The 23,082-nt window shown below is 45.3% G+C and overlaps 6 protein-coding genes across 6 annotated transcripts in view; 3 read left to right on the top strand and 3 right to left on the bottom strand.

Annotated features, from left to right (window-relative positions):
* Positions 1-277, top strand: part of BDV27DRAFT_146766 (purine and uridine phosphorylase) — a gene marked incomplete at both ends in the record, with an annotated part of 4,195 nt that extends 3,918 nt beyond the window's left edge. The window contains 2 exons of the mRNA XM_032070637.1: positions 58-179; positions 247-277. Coding sequence (XP_031925781.1) covers positions 58-179; positions 247-277 — 153 coding nt within the window. The remainder of the gene's footprint in view (positions 1-57; positions 180-246) is intronic.
* Positions 278-2,791: 2,514 nt separating this feature from the next.
* Positions 2,792-3,722, top strand: BDV27DRAFT_166020 (uncharacterized protein). The gene has a single exon (XM_032074083.1). The coding sequence runs from the start codon at positions 3,057-3,059 to the stop codon at positions 3,627-3,629; it is 573 nt and encodes a 190-aa protein (XP_031925780.1). The 5' UTR covers positions 2,792-3,056; the 3' UTR covers positions 3,630-3,722.
* Positions 3,723-4,074: 352 nt separating this feature from the next.
* On the bottom strand, positions 4,075-7,696 carry BDV27DRAFT_15706 (uncharacterized protein). Its single transcript, XM_032072436.1, has 2 exons — positions 6,597-7,696; positions 4,075-6,542 (listed from the first exon to the last, which is right to left on the bottom strand). The coding sequence occupies exons 1-2, from the start codon at positions 7,612-7,614 to the stop codon at positions 4,207-4,209; spliced, it is 3,354 nt and encodes a 1,117-aa protein (XP_031925779.1). The 5' UTR covers positions 7,615-7,696; the 3' UTR covers positions 4,075-4,206.
* Positions 7,697-11,078: 3,382 nt separating this feature from the next.
* Positions 11,079-15,464, top strand: BDV27DRAFT_159520 (NACHT and WD40 domain protein; the record flags this gene model as incomplete). Its single annotated transcript, XM_032072881.1, has 3 exons — positions 11,079-11,588; positions 11,650-13,575; positions 13,626-15,464. 3 exons carry the CDS (start codon positions 11,079-11,081, stop codon positions 15,462-15,464), a joined length of 4,275 nt encoding a protein of 1,424 aa, XP_031925778.1.
* A 238-nt stretch (positions 15,465-15,702) lies between these two features.
* On the bottom strand, positions 15,703-16,356 carry BDV27DRAFT_159519 (uncharacterized protein; the record flags this gene model as incomplete). The annotated part of the gene is made up of 2 exons (XM_032072880.1): positions 15,703-16,261; positions 16,328-16,356. 2 exons carry the CDS (start codon positions 16,354-16,356, stop codon positions 15,703-15,705), a joined length of 588 nt encoding a protein of 195 aa, XP_031925777.1.
* Positions 16,357-18,170: 1,814 nt separating this feature from the next.
* On the bottom strand, positions 18,171-18,524 carry BDV27DRAFT_159518 (uncharacterized protein; the record flags this gene model as incomplete). Its single annotated transcript, XM_032072879.1, has 1 exon — positions 18,171-18,524. The coding sequence occupies one exon, from the start codon at positions 18,522-18,524 to the stop codon at positions 18,171-18,173; it is 354 nt and encodes a 117-aa protein (XP_031925776.1).
* Between the last annotated feature and the right edge of the window lie 4,558 nt (positions 18,525-23,082).

Genomic DNA, 23,082 nt, shown 5'->3' with positions numbered 1-23,082 from the left:
GAGCATCCCGACACTCTGACCAGCATGGCGAACCTTGCGTATACTTGGAAATTTCAGGAAAAGCTTCAGGATGCCTTGGCTCTAATAAAAAAATGTTCTGAATTGCGCAGCAAAGTATTAGGGCCTAATCACCCGGGTACCATATCCTGCTCTCGTGCTCTTGGCGACTGGATAGACGAGTATAATTCATCTGCAAACCGTACACCCCCAGCAGCACCTACTATAGAACATTCGCAACATCTGCAGGAAATTTCACCGGGGTCTACAGCAGCTGTAGTGATCGCTCAGTCAGCCCATGAAGAGTACCTCAATCTGCCACACACCCAGAGACTATCTGCTGCAGGTCTATATCTTGGAAATCATCCCCTTCTTATAGCCTCCAGAACACCCTCACCCACGCCAGGAGGTCAAGACTTACAAGAAATCGATTAATTTGACGCCTCCATAGTCTGCGCCATTAAGCTGGGCAGCGGACAAATTACATCGTGGGTGCAGTTTAGTCTCAATCTTACAATATTACTACAGTATATATGTTGTAAGTATCTTGGTACAGGAGCAGAAAGTATACTACTAATCTTTGAAACAGCCAACCTTCATTTTAGGTAAAACTTATTCAAACGAATTGACAGGTGTGAATTTGAGATTCTACCGCTACATATTTTATTCATACGTACAAATGAATTTAGTTATACTGTATAGTTAACTGGTTAGTTATGATCAGTAGGTAGTTAGCCACCACGAGGAATCTTTTCTTTGACAACTTGGTCATTAATTTGCGTATTTACCGTATAAAGCCATGTCTAGCATACCAAGATTCTGGTACACTCACGTTTCATACGCGTCATAAATTACCCCTGTAAAGGTCTAAACCTAGTATAGATTAAGCTACGGGAGTGGTGCCGAGAAAGAGTCAAAGGGTGTAAATTAGGTAAAGCCGAACCTGCACGTCACTGTATTACTAGGCTGCCACTCAAAAACACATACTATAATGCATAACACCACTGCCCCTTCCTCAGGCAGGAACACATTTTTTTATTTTTTTTCTTCCGCTGCATAGTCTTGAGCAGCTCTTGCCAACGCCCCACTCTACACACTCCGAAGTTTCGTACGATCACCTGCAATCACCTATTGAGCCAACCAGCAGATTATAGTGTATATGTCGTACATGACAGCACATACATGATGTAGTAACTGGTGACGCTTAAGACTGGCCATTGTTTTAAAACTTCACTCCATATAAGTTTCAACGGATTCTCCACAGTCAGCTGACAATACAGGAACCTATTTAGTCTTATAGTGTTACTGACATTGTTTTGATTGACTCGGTTGAATTTTCTCAACATCTTTTAGTTTTACGCACATCAAGCAACCCCGTGGCCATCCGACAACCGATGACTAGGTTGTTAGACCCCTAAACAGCAGTGTTGCCTCAATAAGGCCTTTGGATACTAGGCCTCTGGGCCCCGATTACTCCTCCTGCTTCTAGATGTTGGGATCAATGGAAGTGCCACTTATTTGCTCGAACTTCAGATTTACTGGAAAGCCTTGGCAAGTCCAGTGACTGTATTTATTCTAATGAAAGAATACATTAGCCGACTTCCATGATCAGCTGGCTCAAAATATGTACAATAAACCCCTGTCAGTGCGTCTCTTCGCCTTGAATTGATCCGAGTGGTGCCTCTTTGATTACGTCCTACCCCGCCGCTTCTTCAACGGATGACTAGTAATTACTCTCCGGTTGACAGAGCATTGTTCTTAAGGACCAAGTAAGAGCAAAAGCGTGAAGCCGAGCGGAGGAGAGAAACAGAAGAGTGTGAGCGAAAAGCAGAGGGAAGAATGAGATTAGAGTATAGGACCTGTGCTCTAGGTCAGGTTATGTACACATCAGACTCTATGCAGACAGGAATCTAATTCTCGTCTCTTCTTACTACCCACTGAACACTAATTTATATTATAAACGTCCTAAATTTATCCAGTAGAATTCAAGAGATTGAGAGACTACTATAAATTCTTAGAAAGTCAGTGGATATAGACTCCGATGTTGCCGTTCGGCAGCCGAGTTACCTATTCACGAGGGGTAGGGTATACTGCACAGTCATCATACATGATCACTAGAAGATCTGTAACAATACTAGCTTAGCCCGGGAACTGCCGAATTTTAATATGATCGAGCATGTCTAGTTTTAATTAAAACATTGTACAACCTCATAAGACAGCCCCGGAAATAGAAAGATTGGTAAATCTAACTTGGTTTAAAGTTTAGAATAAGCTATCTCAGAAGACTATATAGCGCTAAAACCAACAATCTTCTCTTTGTACTATTGGAAAACATATCTTGAAAAAAGTAATAAGTGTAAAAAAGGATATTAGAAAGCACAGAATAGGATGGCCTATGTCTGATAGAAAAGCTTTGTAAACACCAGAACCTTGATTAAAGGCCGCTATTCTACACGCATGAATGACTTTATTTTCGATTAAGATATCTGTATCTTTAGTATTAAGTGTTTTCTCTACTAAGTTGTATAGTAAAATACCCTATCGGCTTAATACCAAGCATACACTAGTGAACATACTTCCGTAGCTGTCTGTACCATTGGACTCTCTAGACATTTCCTAGATGCATCGGTCGATCTCAAACTTGGATTCGCTCGCCGGATAACCTTCGAATATCTTCCCTGGCATATCGTGGCCAGAATCTGGGCCCTGTCGTGGTGGTGAACAAAATCATCTCGGATAGACAAGTGATCGACAAAGGATCCGGGATGTACGCTGACTATCTCCACGAAGGTATCTAGAATCCGTCTATTAAATCTGACTCAGTGTAAAACAGCTCTCCGGGTGACCATTCATTTGATACCCCAGATCGCTGGAAAATACACTTTCCCTATACATCCTATATACCAGTTATGCCATGGCTCAAAGGTACTTAAACCTCGCAATTGCCAGTCATCATGGCTATTATCAATATCATCATTCTCTGTAGTTGATTACCTCGTCGTCTTTCATCCCAATTAGTTTATTATTTTCTGAGCTATAAAGCAAATCTTACTTTCAAAATGAAGTTCTCCATCTCATCTGCTTTGCTGATCACTGCTACCATTTTCTCCGTTGGTAATGCCGCTCCCCCAAATCTCCCGGCGCCATGTTTGGAGATCCCTCAGGCCCTCAGTCAGCAGCCCACCAGAATAATGCAATACTTTAATGCACAGGTCTGTGAGAGGGCCCGGTGTGTTGCCACAATCAACGAGTACAACCAGTATCTCCACAACAACATCGTCCCGCAACTCATCCAGGACGTAAACAACAACCTGGGTGTATCCGCCGATGAGCAGGCGTTGCTTAACCAATTCCGCACTCAGCTGGTCGCAGTAGCGCAGCAAAGCTGTGCAGCTGAAGGAAACAGGCCTCTGTGCAACAACCCGGAAGGACTGCTTAATTATAATGCCTGTGTTACCAGAGCCACCCAGCCGATCCTGGAGCAGCAAGCGAACCAGCTATCCAACGTAGCTCAGCTCACCGCGGAGAAGTGCCAGAAGGTCAAGCAGCTCATCTCTGACGAGACTTTTTGGTCCAAGAATCTTCCTGGGTACATTGACCAATTCGCTGCCATGTGCAAGAAGGGCAACTAGAGGTGAGTATCCTACTCAAGCACGCCGTTTATACCACTATCGTTGCTAATTCGACGCACTAGGCCATATCGCTATTAACGCTCCAGTCTAAAGGCAGCGTTCAGAGCCCTTGAGGTGCAAGGTTATGGGTCCGAAGTCTACGTGATTGTTTCCCCGCGGGGTGTTATCCAGATCTTTAGTTCATCGTTTATATGTATCGTGTCACTCCTTAAGCTGCTTGCAAGCACAATGATCGAAATTGAAACCGCTTTAAGTTGTCTATCTCTATTTATGAAGGCCTCGTAAGCGTGTCGTTTTGTTCTGTTACAATGCATACGATGGAGTCATGCATAGGTGCCCTAATCTACGCATTGTGAGCCATTGCATCATAACCAATCATAAGGGGCGCCAAGCCAAGGCGGGTGCGACGGTCAGCTAGAAAAACCACTTCAGTACTGTATGGAGCCTATTTTACTGTAAAAGACCTTAGGGCAAATGACAAATTAATTAGGTATCATGAGTTATACGTCAAAGCTGATATACTAAATCATTTACAGTGATGATATATAATAAGCTCTTCCTGTGTCATGTGGAATTGTTATCCTCTCTGAAAAATCCGTTTGAAAAAGAGTCGCTTTTGGTGCTTTGCAGAGGCTGGCTTTGGTTTAATAGGTTCACTTGCAAGCTCGACACTAGGGCGATCAGAGGAAGGCACAGTCAGATGATGGTGGCCTAAAAGATTTGGAGAATATTGATCACTGTCCTGTTGGGCCGCGCTTAGTGGGGTCTTAGCTGGTGAGGAGTCCTTTGCTTGTAGCCAATCGCTAAAAGCCTCAGAGGAAGATATAGTATCCGGATGATCAGGGCCAAACAGTTTAGTGCGAAGTTCAAGACATTCTTCCATCAACTTCAAGGCATCATTGAGTTTTCCTAGGGATTCCCAGGTATAGGCAAGGTTATGCGTACTGGTCAGAGTATCCGGATGCTCTGGCCCCAGCACCCGCTTGCGAGTCTCCATTACTTGTATCTCGAGTTCTTCTGCTTCTTTCCATCGTCCCTGACTCCAATATGTTAATGCCAGGTTGGCTATGCTGGTCAGAGTATTCGGATGCTCTGGACCCAGTACCTTTGGACATATATTTAATTCCTCTGTCTGTAGCTCTTCTGCTTCCTTCCATCGTCCCTGATTCCAGTATATTGATGCCAGGTTGGACATACTGGTCAGAGTATCTGGATGCTCTGGACCCAGCACCTGCTTGCGAGTCTCCATTACTTGTACCTCTAGCTCTCCTGCTTCCTTCCATCGTCCTTGATTCCGATATATTGATGCCAGGTTGGCTATACTGGTCAGAGTATCTGGATGCTCTGGACCCAGTACCTTTGAACATATATTTAATTCCTCTGTCTGTAGCTCTTCTGCTTCGTTCCATCGTCCTTGATCCCGATATGTTAATGCCAGATTGGCTATACTGGTCAGAGTATCTGGATGCTCTAGGCCCAGCACCTGCTTGCGAGTCTCCATTACTTGCACCCCTAGCTTTTCTGCTATCTTCCATTGTCCCTGATACTGATACGTTAATGCCAGGTCGGCCATGCTGGTCAGAGTATCCGGATGCTCTGGGCCCAGCACCTGCTTGCGAGTCTCTATTACTTGTACCTCTAGCTCTTCTGCTTCGTTATATCTCCCATCGCTCCACAGGCAATACCCAACATTCTGAAGCAAGTCGACATATTTCTCCCGTCGATGCTGGATCTCACTTTCTCCTACTACTAGCAACGCATGAGGTAGATACTGTTGCCACAGCTTTCGATTGCCATGGCTGTTGTCAGGGAAGACTTCATTTAAGCGGTCTATTGCCTTCAATATGTTTTGTGTGAACTGGTTTTCCTTTCTCATCCAATTCCGTGTTGCAAGGTGTACGAGTCGATGAAGACTTAGTAGGCCCTCCCCAGCTTGTTCGCTAACAAATGAGTAAGCCTTAAGAAGACCAACAGCATCGTTTACCTTCTTCTTAGACGCTAGCCGGGGGAGAAATGACTGAGGAATGTCCCGTGGATTGATGCAGGCCATAAGTGATAAATAACCACTTGCTAAGTTGTCCAGGTGCTGGATTTGCTGGAATGATATCCACCATGTGGTAGCCACTGGATTCTGGATATCCTTATATCGCCCTTCATCCTCAAAGTCCGCACTGAGCAACTCTACCACATCAGCCTCCTGTTCTTGGAGAAGGTCAATGTAATCTTTCAGTCGCATGCTGTTCTCGTTGATATATGCTGCTGCCTGGATAATAGCTAGTGGGAGAAAGGCAAGGTGTTCAAGAAGTATCGTCGCCGTATTGCTTTCGCCTTGGAAGTGATTTTTAGGCAAGGACTTTTCCAAAATCTTCATGGCAGTATCTCGATCCTGATCAGGTATTGAAATCACATAGGAAGATGCAAGTTTCACCGCTAGCTTCCGATTCCGTGTAGTGAAAATAATATGGCCATGCTCACTTTGAGGAAGGAAGTCCTTAAGTGCTGGATGAGTATCACTGCCCTGCATCCACATATTAATATCATCAGCGTTGTCGAAAATAAGAAGCCATTCCCCAGCATCTTCATGACTGAAGTAAGCCTTCACTCGGTCCTTTGCCTCAGCTGGTTTCATATCCTCGATCCCTAGTGTCTGGGCGATGCTTGTATAAGCTTGTTCGACACTTTCATAACTGAAACATGGGACCCAGAAAATTGAGCATTCGGAATCTCTTTCTCGGATACGGTAGGCAAGCTCCAGTGCTACCTGAGTCTTCCCAACCCCCCCTAGTCCACAGACACCGACCTTGCTGGGACCACTCTGGTGTGTAATCCATTGTTCAAGTTTAAGAATCTCGTCGTGCCGACCCACAAATTGTGGGTTTTTCCTGAATGGGACCATCCAATGGCGTTTTCTCTCTGCAAAGAAATATGCTTAGCATAATAAAATTTGATTAGGATATATCTTCTAACCTTCTCTGTGAGTAGGTGTCCAGTACTCTAAGAACGTTTTGGCAGCTGAAGCGCCTGTTGCCGCCGCATACGCTTGCCAGTATTTACTTTTGTGGCTGTCTGCATAGTCACATACCCCCTTAATAATGATGCATGAGATGTTATCCCACACCCCAGCTCCCTCCATTTCAAAACCAATGACGCTCTCTGCTTTGATTATCTTGTCGCGGTGCTCCCCAGACTTCATTACTGTATTGGCAGATGCCACTTTCCCAATATGCACGGATGCTTTGACTGCTTCCGTGCCATCCCGGCGACGACTGATTTTTTTCTCATCACACCCTAGCTTCTTGCAACTTTCCTCCAATGCCTCGCTGCAAATATTCTCCGTATTACCACTATCAAAGCAGCAACAATTATCAGTTGAACCCCGACTGTAGTGTTTGTGGTGGTACGAAGCCTGATAGAGGATATCCTCATATCTCGGGTGCTGCCATTGCGTCTCTGATTGCTGAATTATGCCAAGATGCTGATACATCTGGTCTTGAAATTCTATTCGCGTTTTCTTTCCTTTCAAGCCAGCCAGGAGGGTCCGAATTGCTCGCTCGGGTCGTCCCAGAATATCCTTGACATCTGTCTTTCGCTGGAAACCACCCGGATATTGTCTGCCAAAATCGTATTCGACCACAGCATCACTCACGATGACATCGCCCAGAAAGATATTTTGATCACTTGATGAGTAGGGTGCTCCACCGCAGATGCCAACCACCAGTGCCAGTCGGACTCCCGTGTAGCTGACTCGGAGGCTCGAAGCCACACTGGCTGCGCTGCCAATTCCCATCCCCGGTAAATAGCACAGAACAATATCATGCTCCCCAATCCTTCCATTAATGTATGCATTCGCATCCCCGGGCTGTTTACCATAAAACTTGCCCAATCGGTCGTAGGTTTCGTCGAAAAGAGCCTCAACCGCGTCCGCCTCGATAGGCAGCGCGCATATTATAGCTACAGCGAAACCGGATCGGCTTTTGGGACGCATATTCAGGTATTTTGAAGTTTACCTTAAGGATCTGGGAATTCCAAGTCGGCGAAGGCTCTCGATTCTGTGAAGATGATCAAAAATTACGACGGCGCCGGGCGAGGTGTTGGGGTCTTTTGTGAAATGGGGCTGATTTGTCCTTTACTAGACAGCTCACAGCCTTGTCCAAGTTCGCCAATCACAGACTCGAACTAGCCGCTCTAGCAGCCTCGTAGCTGACATCTCTCATAATGTGTTCAACAGAATTTAATGCTTCTAATGCAGTAAAGGAAATTGCCAAGGTGTCCCCCAAAGGAATATATTCGTACAACAAAATTACTACAACCAAATGAATTAAGCCAAGTAACTTATATATAATATGGGAATAAAGGTTGAGATAAGATTGACAAGTACCAAGATATTTTTAGTTAACGACTCCAATTCGAGAACGGAGACATTGTTGAAGTAAACTCAAAATAAACATAGTGCTAGAGCCGAGAAGGTAAAAGTAGGGACGAGGCAGCTTGGAAACCCAAGGAACGGGGGATCATTAAGTTCGGTACATTCCTTCATGTGGATTGGGATAGTGGATTAAGTCGATAGAAGAGGTTTAGTGGCCACGGACGGGAAGTTTTTCCGAAGGTCGGCCGCTGGTGAGTTTGTTTGGAAGGATGATTCCACTTCATCCGCTGTCACCATCCCTGTTACCTGAGTTGTCTTTATCGTCCCCCGCGTCTGTGAACGCCTCTTCCTGGAAACTGCCTTGGGATCGTGGAGGGAAGTCGTTGTGATGAAAAGGGATTGGATCAGTGTCAACTAAGCGAGCTGACTTTGATGGAGTGCCGGGAGTAGCTCGTAGCATCTATCGGTCTGGTTGTTTTCGCTTGCCAGTTGCAGGACAAAAGGCTCGGTGGTATAGGTTGAGTCAATGTTGGTAGAAAATGTACGTCATCAGTGATTCTTCCCAATTGTTGGCTTTCTTTGGTAACTCCGAAGATGCGTCCCGTGATGGACACCTGAGGGTTGAGAGTTAGTGTGGGGAAGTTGACCCAGCACTGCCCGTCTTTGAAGTAGGCGGTGGTTGGAAAAGTATGATGGGCTCCGCGACTAGAGCTATGGTAAACTATTGGTTGCGCAATAATAAGTGGACCTGTAGATAGAACCCTAGGACCCTAATCTAAAACAAGACCTTCCCCGGAGAAGAGGAATCCAAGATGATACTTGCCCGGAAAAGGAATTACTAGGAACGAATCAAACGAGCGCGTGATCGCTGCAATCTCTTTTTGCGTACGTCCTTGCGGGCTCGTTGGCTTTATCCCTTCCTCTCACTACGTTCGCTCTAGGGCACCCACTATGGTGTCTGGAGATAGTTTGAAGGAAGCCCTGATCAAAGGCTCAGTGCCTTTGACGGCCTAATAGAACCTGGAAATTGCCTTAATGTAATATTCTTATAGTTGATTAAGCTAGTAAAACCAAAGTCCGGTTAACTACGGAGTACAGTTAACCGAGTTCTCTGCCTTCTCTATTAGATATAGTTTCCAGGTGGATCCCTGAAAGACATGCGCAGGAACAACACCTTCCTGTGCGTATGCAGGTAGTATTTGATATCGTTATCTCTCGGTGGAACCGAGAGGTCCATGCCGGTGTCACTCCAACCACTTTTACTATTCTGCCGATGTTACTATATACATCGCTTTGTGCGTCACCTGTGGTTTCTCGATATTGTCTCCACCGTTCCCTTCATTGGCCTTCTCTCCTTCCCTAGTCGTTTTCGGTTCCTCCGGTGTGTTCTCCTTTGATCTCTCCCTGAGGTGTCTTCTGTTTTCCCTTTTCAGCCTCTCGGCAGCTTGCCTTGGGTTCTGTAGCTCCCGTATAGTTTGCGTGTATGCCTCATTGAATCTTTGTCGCGCCTCCCTACTCTCCATACTGTCTCTGCTTTCCTTCTCCAGCTCCTCCATCTCTTGCTTCCGTGCCATGATCTTTGCAGTTAGCCGTTGTGGTACCTACTCATATTAGTATCTTATTACTTGGTTGCTTTATTGACTTACGATGTCACAGGATACTCGCTTTCGTGAGCAGTCGTCGCATTTGTAGCGTCCGTTGCCTTTGGCGAATGTACATTCCGGTATCTCCTCTTCTGCTTGCACATACATCCTCCAACCTTTTAGGCACCGTATACATATCCTCCTGCTGCTTGGTTGTTCTCTGGTTGGCGACTGCACTGGGCTTCGGTGCCCTTTGGTTGACGACTCCACGGGGCTTGCCTCCCTGCTTGACACCGGCCAACTCGGTGTCATTTCGCTGATCTCTATCTCCGATAGGTCTTGTGCCTCGGTGGCCTCTCCTCTGGGTGATCTGACATTCACTCTCTGTGTCGGCATTGTGGCTTCCTGCCATTCTTGCAGTCTTTCCCTTATATCTAATGGCTCCTCTTCTGGAAAGGTGATATGCCTTAGTAGATCATGGATAATGCCTGACATTATCCGAAAGCTCCGTTCCCGAGTGTCCATTTCGTTGTCTTTTGAGACTCTGAGGCGTGGTTAATGGTTCAGGTAGGTATGATTGTTGTGTAGGATTTGCTAAGCCGTGTTTTCCGTGCTATTTTAGTATGTTTCTCCGTGGTTTCCGATTACGGCTAATCTCCCCGAGCCGTCTCGCTCAATACTGTAGGTTTCGCGTTCTACGCGATGTTTGCAATATCTCACTTGCTTGACCGCCGCGTTCCTCGCTATATTGGCTTGATTTACTTTTTTCTTCGCTTAGTTCGCGGGCTTGACTTGCGCCTGTACAGAAGCCTACACTACTCTAGCTGTACGTTTCTCCCACTTATACTTCTATCTGCTTTGAATATGGATGATTATTCTTACTATCAGCGTTGTAGTGCTCGGGTGCTATACCAACGCCGTTCGCCGCGGTGCCCTTCTTGCCTCGATGCTATCTCGCGCGGTGAGCCTACGTTTTTAGGTTCTCACCGTCACCGCTCGGATTGTGGTTTTCGCTTTGCGGTATCTTAAAAGAGCGCTGAGTGTGAACCACGTCGTAGAGGTGGCCCTCTGCCTTCTCCCTCTTTGCAGGATAGGAAGTACAAGCAGTGACGTGACACCATTATCCGGACACCTTGTACTAATACAGTAGATTTATGTGCCCAAGTATTCTAGAGACCCTATCCCTTGTATATATATATATATATATCTTCCCTTGCTAATTGTTGATTCTCGGTCAAAGTCCCAAACCCAATGACCGCTTGGCTTTTCCTGGAGTTGAAGAAACTCTCTAGATCGGTGTGGATATTACCTTTCGTCTTTGTATGCATCTGATTGGTCGATGATTAGTGGCCATATCTTGGTCCTTCAGCCCCCAACACCTCAGGGCAGAACGACCAAAACAATGGAGCAGGACTTCTCGTTCTTCCTCTAAGACTGACACCTCAGTAAAAAGCTGATTAAGGCCATCAAATAATCAGATCTCTTAAAACTACTATCAAGATGCGCCAGGAGATAAAAGAGTGGGGGAAAAACTGGAAATCTCGTTTTCTCCACGGACCCAGCACGTCCGAACCTGAGAAAGCGGGAATTCAAGATGGCCCCACGTCTCAGACCTCAGCATCCAGCCAGGATAGCATAAACCAGGCACAGGAAGCCCTTCATCTGCAAGACTTATGGCAATCCGCGTATGATCAACTAGACCAAAAGGAACAGCAAATCTTATCGACTTTGGCCATCTCTACCCATTCAGAAAGCAATGAGAATGGATGTTCCCAGACAGAGCTCATGATTGAGAAGGTGATCGAGAGAACCAAGCAACAATATGAAAGTTATCAGAATGGGGGTTTAAAGATCCAGAGATCAACGGGCGAGTATATTGATCTTCGAAAACTTTCGCGCAATATAATTGATGCGGCATTATCCTTCAAAGACATTATTGGCGCCGTGGTAGCTTATGATCCTACTCACCATGCCGCAAGCGCGTGGGCTGTTGTATCACTCGGTTTGACGGTAAGACATCGGGGACGTGAATTAATAGATGGGCAAATTTAATAAGTAATTTGAACTATAGATGGCCAAAAACCGCTTGGAACTGCGCGATGCTTTGTTTGGATCATCAGAGTATTTGGCAGATGTCCTTACCCGATGCGCCTATGTTGAGAAAAAGATCTATCGCAACAACTCTAAAGAAAGAGCCGAAATAGGACGCGCAATTATCGGTGTCTATAAAAGAATCCTTCAGTACGCAGCAGAGGTCTTGACTACTCAGGAATATAGTACAGGAAGAAGGATACAGGACAGTGTCACTGCAATCACTAAGCAACGCCTTGTAGAGTTTCAATCCTCTGTTAAGGAAGCAGAGCGATATCTGCATCAATGGGTTCAGTGGGATCAGTATTTGCGCCACAATAAAGAAGCGGAACATCTTTTGACCCTGTGTGACGAAATGATAGGGTCTCTTCAAAATCTTATCCAGAAGTTCAGTTTACCTACTGCAGAAGGAGCCTTGTATGACTCCTATGATAATCAACATGAAGACAGATGCCTTCCAAAAACCCGCACTGAGCTTCTTCACCAAGTTGCAGAGTGGGGTGAGTCACCGGATAGCAGACGTATATTTTGGTTAAACGGAATGGCAGGAACGGGAAAGTCCACCATCGCTAGAACAGTCGCTCAATTGTTTAAAGAGAAGGGACTACTAGGAGCAAGCTTCTTCTTCAAAAAGGGAGAAGCGGATCGGGGCAATGCAAAAAGATTTATATCAACAGTTACCAAACAATTGATCTGCTGTCATCGCCAGCTAGCACCAGATATTATGGCTGCAATTGATAACGATCCAGATATTTCCTCAAAAGCTCTTAGTCAACAATTTGACAAACTTCTTCTCCAACCACTACTAAAGTTGGAATTAAATGAGCCTATTTCGACGGTGATTGTGATTGACGCATTAGATGAGTGTGAACAAGAGGCGGATATTAGAGTTCTACTTCAGCTTTTGCCGCAGATGCAAAAGTCTAAATATCTGCGTCTGCAGATCTTCTTGACAAGCAGACCTGAGCTCCCCATTCGGCTTGGCTTTCAGCAAATTCAGGAACATCAGGACTTGGTGCTTCACGAGCTTCCCAATTCAGTGATTAAATGTGACATACAGCTATTCCTCCAAGAGCGACTGGGGAAAATACGGAAGGAACATTCTTTGTCTCCTGGCTGGCCAGGGGAGGATATCATGGATATCTTAGTATCTAAGTCCGTTCCTCTCTTTATCTTTGCTGCCACTCTATGTCGCTTTATCGGTGATGGAAAGCAGCGTCCGGAAAAGCGTCTGGCAGCCCTTCTCCAGTCTAGGGCAGTCGCACCAGCGTCCCACATGGAGAGGATTTACCAGCCAGTGCTGGAGCAACTTCTCAATCCCCAAGATATAGAGGATTCAAAGGAGATTTTGAGAGAGTTTCGTGAGATAGTTGGCGTTATCATTCTTCTGGCTTCCCCTCTCAGAATCCATACGCTTGGAAAGCTACTTTCTTTACCGGAGGACGATATCCGCCACCTATTAGATAAATTACGTTCAGTTCTCAGTGTTCCGGAGAATATCACGGATGCACCAATTCGCACCCTGCACTTGTCATTCCGTGAATTTCTTCTTCACACAGAGAGTGTCTTCCATGTTGATGAGAAGAAAACGCATCGACAGATTGCATTACATTGTCTTCGCGTCATGAAGCTCAACCTCAAACACAACATCTGCGGTCTACCAAGTTATGGAACACAACGTGTAGAAATCGACAGTCAAATTATTAACAAGTGTCTCCCGGTAGAGCTGCAATACTCTTGCCGCTATTGGGTGTATCATCTCGAGCATGGCAGAAGTCAGGTACATGAAGCAGAAGTGCTTTTATTTTTGAAAAAGCACTTTCTTCACTGGATAGAGGCGATGAGCTTGATAGGTTTGGTATCGGAGGTTGTCAATGTAATAAGCATGCTGCAGTCAATCACAAGGGTAAGCCTGTATGATTATTTATGAAGCAATGACTAATCTTAATAATATAGAGCGACTTCTCTACCGAGCTTTTATTATTCTTGGATGATGCGAAGCGTTTTGTTCTCAAAAACAGTTATATTTGCAACAATTACCCGCTTCAGTTATACTGCTCTGGACTTGCCTTTGTACCTACATGCAGTATAATAAGGAAGGTGTTTCAAGAAAGCCAAAGATGGATACATATCTTACCACAAATTGAAAGGTTATGGAGCGCAGAGATGCAAACCCTAGAGGGCCATTCTGACTCGATTTACTCAGTGGCCTTCTCCCCGGACGGTCAGACAGTCGTCTCCGGCTCCCGTGACAAGACCATTAAACTCTGGGATGCCCAGACCGGCCAGCAGCTGCGTACATTAAAGGGCCATTCTCACTGGGTTAATTCAGTGACCTTCTCCCCGGATAGCCAGATAATCGCCTCTGGCTCCCGTGACAAGACCATTAAACTCTGGGACGCCACAGTCGGTCAGCAGCTATATACTTTAAAGGGCCATTCTGACTCGATTTGCTCGGTAGTCTTCTCCCCCGATGGCCGAACAATCGCCTCTGGCTCCTCTGATAAGACTATTAAACTCTGGAATACTAAGACTGGTCAACTACTACGCACCATAGAGGGCCATTCTGACCGGGTTAGTTCAGTGGCCTTCTCCAAGGATAGCCAAACAGTCGCCTCTAGCTCAGATGACGAGACGATCAAGCTCTGGGACGCTAAGACCGGTCAGCTACTGCACATCCTCGAGGATCATTCTCACTGGGTCAACTCGGTGGTCTTCTCCTCGGACGGCCACACAGTTGCCTCTGGCTCCTGTGATGAGACTATTAAAATCTGGGACGCCAAGACCGGTCAGCAGCTACGCACCCTACAGGGTCATTCTGACTTAGTTCGATCGGTGGCCTTCTCCACAGCCGACCCGATAGTCGCCTCTGGCTCCTATGATAAGAGTATCCGGCTTTGGAACGCCGAAACCGGCCAGCAGCTACGCACCCTAGAGGGTCACTCTGACTGGGTTAACTCGGTAGCCTTATCCCCGGATGGCCAGACAGTTGCCTCTGGCTCTCGTGATAAGACTATTAAGCTCTGGGACACTAAGACCGGTCAGCAGCTGCGTGCATTAGAGGGTCACTCCAACTGTGTTAGCTCGGTAGCCGTCTCCCATAATGGCCAGATAGTCGCCTCTGGCTCCCGTGACAAGACTATTAAGCTCTGGGATTCTAAGACCGGTCAGCAGCTACACACCCTGGAAGGCCACTCTGACCGGGTTAGTTCGGTAGCCCTCTCTCCGGACGGCCAAACAGTCGCCTCTGGCTCCCGTGACGTGACTATTAAGGTCTGGGATACCCAAACCGGTCAGCAGCTGCGGACCCTAGAGGGCCATTCTTCCCGCGTTAATTCAATAACTTTCTCCCCAGATAGTCAGATATTTGCCTCCGGCTCCTCTGATAGGACTATTAAACTCTGGGATACTAAGACCGGCCAGCTACTACGTACCCTGGAGGGCCATTCTGACCGGGTTAGTTCGGTGGCCTTCTCCCCGGACGGCCAAACAGTCGCCTCCGGCTCGGATGACGAGACAGTCAAGTTCTGGGATGCCAAGACCGGTCAGCTGCTGCGCACCCTGGAGGGCTATTCGGACTCTGTTAGCGCGGAGGCCTTCTTCGCGGAGGACCAAATGTCGAGCTTCGCACTATCTGTAGAGGGTGACTGGGTTACCATTGCAACAGAAAAGGTATTATGGCTCCCTTCTAACTATCGCCAATTTTCCTGTTTTGGCGTCAAGGGCGGTACACTTGCCCTTGGGTATGCAGATGGACGAGTGTGTATTATGGGGTTTCGTGCACCTACTGTGTAGTCATTTCCATCTTATCCTTTTCTACTATTTAGATTCTCCAATCTAATTAAAAGAAGGGTCTGCGTTCAACGGTTTCTTTATACTCTCAGTACTTTAGTTAACATGATACTCTGGCATGTTCACTTCAATGCTAGTATACTGTGGCAATTTGCCACACTTTAGCGTCTTGCTGCTATAAATTGCCCAATAATATATTATTTCCTTATCATTACCTACAAAGCGTTGTTCAGGTTGGACCTTATACTTTATAAAATCCAATGAAATCTCCGCCCGCTGCCAATGAGTTCGTGGGTGATGCTTTATGGATGATGTTGGAAGCACAGGAGGCAATGGACCGTATAGCTGCCGATAGTAGCGAGCCAGGCCTTCGGTGGACACTGGACCGCCACAAAAACTGCCCTGTTTCCTTATCTTTCCGCATAAAGCCTTGGCTTTGTGGGTACGAAAGCAGCCAGTGGCTCTGAATAAAAGAGGTCCGGAGGGACTGTTTCCACTGACGGGTGGCATCCTTACCTTGAACGAGGGTAATGATCTCAAAACTCTTTTGATACAGCATGCGGTACGGCTTATAATCCCAGCCCTTTCGTTGAAACCGGCCATCTCGCCATTCCCAGAGCCAGCAGAACAGAACCTCCACGCTCTTGACAGCCAGCCGGTTCCCGCAGGCCACTGGGATGTCACGGTAGTTATCCCGGAGGATGGCCTCCACACTAGGCCAACAGAGAGGAATATCTCCTGCCAGAGCAGCACTGACGTAGCGGGGAGCACCACCTGGTGGAGCTGGCGGCTCTGGAACTCTAGATGGATCTGCTCTAGGAGAGACTAGGACACCCGGTGCTCCTCACGAGTTCCAAATGACTTACCCGGTAATTCTTGCAATACACAATGGCATCGCTGTTTGGTATATAGATATGCCCGTGTTAGAGCAATGGGATCATTGCTCAGGCCACCACCCACTGCCTGTCATGTCTTCCGTAGTTTAGGATCCAGAGCCAGACTTTCAATAGCAGTATTGGTAAAGGGGTAGACATTCCCAGCCGCAAAGACCTCTTTTACACTCGAGTAGAATTGACTGTAAAGAAGCCCAGCCCGCCGACCCCAGAAGACTGTATGGGTTTCTATAGTAAGATTGCCAGTGTTTTGTAACAGACTCATAGAATAGAATATCTTATAAAATCTATTATTTACCGAGCCCTGTGCTGTCGGGGCCCAGGCGACATAGGACTCAAGACAGCACCGTCGCCAGAGAAGGGTCTGGGCTTGGCTCCCCTCGGGGGCGGGTAAAAGAGAACTAAATAAGGTCTGCTGCAAGGCAACCCTGGAGGTGCCTGATAGGCAGACTTCTTTCCCAATATCAAAGAAAAACCCAGTGATGGCATAGGATTCTTGGATCGCATGATGCCAATACCGCTCAAACCGGTCTATCATTTATTGCCAGATAATATCTTTAGTCACGGTCTTGAGATTCTTGGCTTGTAGCAGGATCTGAACCCCATGGAAATGCTGTAGTCCAGACATCTGCACCTGTTCCAGAATGATTTCCCACAGCTCCCAGGGCGCGTCGGGTGGGAGAAAGTAAACGAGCATCTGCTCTCGTGCAACGGGATCCACACACCGTGACCATATCTCTACCCCGCGGGCGGTTGCTTTGGACTGGCTGTGGTCACAGCTTATGGAATAATGCTGGGTCAGGGAGCTGGGATAGTACTTTAGACCCTATACTTATCTAAACAATAGTAGTATACAGTATACTAAATGCTAGTTCGAAGCTCAGTGGCCCGATCGGTATCTTAATAGATATCTTATTAAAGAAAGTATACTGCTGTTAATTAGCAGATTTGTCACTGTCGTAGACAAAAAGTAATACTATATAGTGGGATAGGTAGCGATTCTCGTCATATAACCGCCAGAAATACGGAAAAATATGATTGGCTAATCTCGTGTCCAGGAAAATCAAACCTATAAAAATTTATCAACTTCAACAAGCAACCACATCACCATTTGATAGAATTCAAGGCTTAAATTTAATATTCTGATTAATAAAGAGTAGATCAATGCACTTTGATATTTTCAGGAGAACATATTGTGGCGTTGTGTCTAAGTCTAGTCACGATTTGGCCTATGGTATTACTCGATACAATAAATCATTTAGGATATAGAATCCTCCTTTTACTTTGTATCCAAGATAGTACTTGCAATGATATTTCTACTTATCCCTGAATTGTTGGCTAAGAATCTTCGTTCCATTGCTCTTTTTGTTCTCAAGAAGCGAGACATAGAGACTAATTGGTATTGTCACTAGCTGCTTGTATGAGTTGTAAGGATAAAACCTTGCTCTGCAGTGGGAAAAACAGTATTGAGACGGCATTATCAATGATCAGCAACCATGGACCATAACTATGGCTGAGATATCGTTACATAGCTTGCTTTACCTCGTCAGCTTTCGCATTTGCCGACAAAAGTGAATCCTTAATAAAGAAAATTACGTTGTGGGCGAACACTGCGGAACCTGGACCCCATCTAGTGAAACTGATACAAGATTAATATTTACTAATTAAGTCCCAAATCGAGGAACTCCCACACAAGTGTAAATACATAGACAGCAGGAATAAGCTTCCAAGACATACATAGAAAAAACCCTGCAGAAGCTTTCCTTCCCATAAATCAAGTAGAACAAGATATATGTATTCCCCTGGCCTTTGATGACTACTCCTGGCCCGCGAGATAGCAAAAGAGTGGTACCGCAACCTGTTCTTCGGGAACGTCACTCTCCTTGAAGCTCTTGCAAATGTTTTCGAGAGCTTCCTTATTGTTGCAAACCTCAGTCGGGCCACACCCACATGAATCACCGCACGTAGCAAGGCAAAGGCCCTGAGCCAATTGACTGCCGGGGGTGCCCCCAAAGGCGGCACAGTTGGTCCTGCAGTCATCCACATAACTACATGCGCGGTCACGTTTGTCGAGGACAGGGGTGTTGAAGGTGTGCGGAGCAGGAATACTAGCGGCTAGAGCACTTGGAAGGGCGACGAGGAAAGACATAGTAATGGTGGTGAAACGCATTTTGAACCGCGGACTGGACTTTGATCAGTTTATGCCTTAGAAATTAGAAGGGAGAAGAGAAGATCATACATATAAATATTTCGTAGTTGAATACTGAGGTGTCTTGTCTGGGAGATTGTTGTGATATTGCCTTGAATTGTAGACTGATAATCAACTTCACAGGAATCTTCCTTCCTTTTATAAACCCTTCATCACGCTAATTCTGAGATGTTAATTTGGAGCACTTGGAACAGCATTTGTGAAATCTATCCTCACTCCATTCAATGGAAATTGATATTGCAAGGTTAAGTTGGGCGTGGCTATGTTTCTAACCGAAGACCATGTCACTGACAGTCAATCACGCATATATGGTGTCTGAGAGCGTAACACTGCGACTCTAATATATTTAGCTCTGCAGATACTCCACAAGCACCAATAGAACTCCTTTTGTGAGTTAATATCTCATGCATTCTCCTCTGCATACCATGATCAGCGTTGGCCAAGAGAGAGATCTGGGGCGAATAACCACGGCCGGAGCCTATGATCTTTAATATTGACGTACTGTCCTGCGCAAACTGTCTAAAGTCAAGGGGGCTATGTTTTCAATTGCATCTGCCGTTTATGTTGAGGAATGTAGGGCATATTTTGGCTCTGGCCGGGAGCTTCTCAATGAAGTGTGATTGTCCCTGTATGCAGCTGCAGCAGGACCGCTGTCTGGCTATTCTAAAACTATTATTAGGATTGGTTCTCTAAGCGAGTTCTGGCACTGCCTCGGTATGGTTATACAGACTCCTCCGCCATTTACCCTTTTTCTAATCCGGATAAACACCCCCGCTCCAAGGCGGGCCGTGGGAGGCCTTAAGGTAGGGTTACGAGTGTACGGAATTCACTAGTTTAGGACATCACAAGAATAACAGAGGTTTGAAATAAGGCCTACGATGGAATATATATTAGTATTTTTCTGCCAGAATCAATCTCGTCATCATGTTACACCCTGCTTTTAGTAACCTGTGCTTCGGCCCCATATACCCGCAGTATTCTAAATTATCCACCACCCATAAGGAGGATCTCCTGTCAGCACCAAAAATATACTTTATCTTATTAATTCCATGAATGGCTGGTAAATTTCTTGGCTCACATAGAAGGAACAGTCTGCGTATCACAGTATCAGGGCGTAGTGAGTGGAATAGATATTAATATCGCCCGAACGGGTGAGTATATTAACAGGTTCAGGTTGCAGGTCAGTGAATAGCCGTCTCTTAGGTCAGCAGACCGACCCGCCATTCGGCGTGTCGGTCTGCCTCACCTCAACGCAAATTCCCACTTAACGCAAAATTTGAAGCTATTCAGAGTTTTTATCACCACCACCATGCCTGATTCTTATTCTGATACTGAGAAACGAATCTTAGAGGCCTGTACAGCTACTCAAGGCCAAAAGAAAACCAAATATTTCTGCGTTGGCGTGTCCTTTAACGTTCCTTATTATCGACTCAGAGCACGTATTCATGGCCAAGCTACTCGAAATACACGTTCTATCTCAACCAAGACCCTTGGTGACTCACAAGAAAAGGCACTAATCTGTTGGATTCGTCAGTTAGATAATCTATACTGTCCTCCTACGGCTGGAATGATTGAGCAGAGTGCCAACCAAATACTACAACGGAATACAACCGACAGGTTACCTCGCACAGATGACAAGAACTGTGTTTGTCGCTTTATTAAATGTCTCCCGGAGGAATTCAAGCTTATTCAACAGAAGCCAAAAGACAGGAATCGTCGAGATACAGAGGACATAGATGTTCTTCGACACTAGTACAACTGCTTAGAGCCCTTCATCAAGCGGATTCATCCTAAAAATATATACAATTTTGATGAGACAGGGTTCCAACTAGGACAAGGAAAGACTGAAAAGGGTAACTACTATACCTCTACGAGCTGCAAGAGGGAATCCATCTAAAGAAATGGGTAAACTGATGTCTGCAATAGAGTGTATTGCAGCAGACGGTTTTGTTCTTCCTCCATACATTATTTTCAAAGGCGTACATCATCTGGAGAAATGGTACGATGCAGATATTCCTGACGAATATCGAATAGCTCTATCTCGTAAAGGCTATACTTCAGATAAGATTGGCCTTGATTGGATTCAACACTTCCACCGCCACACAAAGTGCCGTATCTCTAAAAAAGAAGTTCGATTACTACTTTTTGATAACCATGAGTCCCATCTTACCTATGAATTTCTTCAGCTCTGTGGATAGCACTATATTATACCTTATTGTTTTCCACCTCATACAACACATCTTGTATAGCCCCTTAATAGACAACCTTTTCAAGTCTATAAGCACTTCTATCGCAAGCGAAACGATAAGCTTGCTCAGAGAGGTACTGAGATAGACGATAAGAGTGAGTATCGGAGTTCTCTTCCGTAAACAGGATGGGTTTCAACATTATCAAAGATACATCAAAGAAATAAGATGGCCGTTGAATGAATGATAGAAGGGAAGGCAGCTTATATTATTACCATGCGTAGAGGTAAGGGTGCGTTTCTCGAACCAAGCTCTACTGAATGTTTTTGTTTGGAATTGAGTGCTAAAGATAGACCCCGCCCGAACATAGAGAATACTGGTCATGTGACAACACCGTGTGGATCAAAGAGTTGGGGTTCGTTGCTACGGATTAAAAATGCCGAGGGCTGCATCCGTCTCAGACTATTTTCCTCAACAGCTCCCATTATAAACATTCGTCAACCGTCAACAGAGAGGAACAAACCACCCCCTGGAGCTTTGTATGTTCCCAATTACTGCCCAGCATCTTGTGCTATCAATCTCATGTAAAAAATCAAGAACAGTACGATCGGCTAAATAAGCAAAACACCTCGGAATAAAGAGTACTCGGTCATCGGCCGAAGTTTTATGTATTTCCTTTTTCACAGTGCGATGAAGCAAGGTGAATCTACTCCTCAATTCACATATGCCTTATGCGATGGTTGGCCAATTGAGATTTATCCTTGATGGAGATAAGAAATCAATTATCATATTATCCAGAAATGCCTCAAAAATGCGAGTCTTATTTTAATATCATTTTTCCTCCCAACTCTACCGTAACTTCCCTATGCTGTGTCCGCCTGATTATAGCAAGCTGACTATCGTCGCTCTCGATACTTCCGCTTTCCACATCAGTATTAATTGTGCATTGCGTTCCCGACCTTTCATTCCCCTCTGGAGAGGCACTGGAATCACCCACACCAGCCAAAATTGTTGTCATGGTAGGAGGTTGGTATTTACAATAGTATCGATTATTATACCGAGACAACCGTTCGAAGCTGACCCCTTTACAATGCGATGGCCGTTTTAATGACCTCGGTCCGTAGCTTCCATTTAACTCAGTATTTTTTGGGTCATCTGGGTCAGTATTCATGTGGAGGATTACGGACATATTCGAATCAAATACTTGCAGGAATTTGCGTAGGCATAGGAAGGTAGTTGGGATCAAGGAAAAGTGCATTGCTACTTCTATGACTATAACTGTATGTATAATTATGAGCATTTGATCATTGAGAAGCTTTTCCATAGTGACTTTTCGGAGAAAAGTTAATCGAAATACTATAGAAAGTATAACTCTACAGAAAAATATAACAGTATAATTATCTGTCAGAAGTAACCCAGAAACACTATATTATAAAAAGAGGTGGGGTTATCTACAGTAGCTGCATAGAGAATACCACTAAAACTGTTATTTTTATCTTTAATCGTGCTTGAAGGTTCCAAATCACCCTAAGAATCAGACCGGGGATAAGAAGTTCGATAATCATATTACCCGTCTCGACCACTGTCCATCGAATAAACTTGAGGATGACTTGTATTAAAACACATTGCCCTATCATCAAGAGCAATGAATGGAGAGTAGAATATACCATACTATCACAATAGTGTACCCCAGAATCCGAAGACATAGGCAGTTTACATACAGAATAATAGAGACAAGCCCCCAGCCAATGCCTATGCCGGCCAGCAAATAACTTACTTGTAGTTCAAGCTTCGCTATCGTAACACGTGCTATGAGGAATACCAAGGAACTCTTGGAGGAGCATATAGCAATAGGGTATAAAATCCACGCTATGTAAACACCCTATTTTCGCCCAGAGCAGTTAGCATCCTGGTAAACCAGTACCACCAAGTTGTAGATACAGCCTGGGAGTAAAATAGATACCCAAATTTTAACCCGTCCTCGACGCCAATACCGCGGAATGCCGTATAGAGCGTACGAGATATTTGTACTAGTCCAATAATCTTACGAGACCAGACCAGACCGTTAGCCTGCGACATTCTCTATCTTGTAGTAATTTTAATAGGTGGATAAGTATACCGTTCCGAATATTGAGACTGCATTATCGACACCAAATAGGGGGTTTTCAGACGGAACCATAAATGTACCCTGATACCTAACATAACTAGTGACCAGACCACATCGAATAACACTACAATAATAATAGGAGCAATATAGTCATCGGAGGTAACTCTGATAGAGGAGTCATCATCATAGTTAGGGGGAGACATCGCACTAATCATAAAAGGCTAGA

Source organism: Aspergillus caelatus (assembly GCF_009193585.1).
Source record: "Aspergillus caelatus strain CBS 763.97 unplaced genomic scaffold BDV27scaffold_134, whole genome shotgun sequence".
In the NCBI taxonomy this organism is placed as follows: domain Eukaryota; kingdom Fungi; phylum Ascomycota; class Eurotiomycetes; order Eurotiales; family Aspergillaceae; genus Aspergillus; species Aspergillus caelatus.
This window is presented reverse-complemented; position numbering and strand designations above follow the sequence as displayed.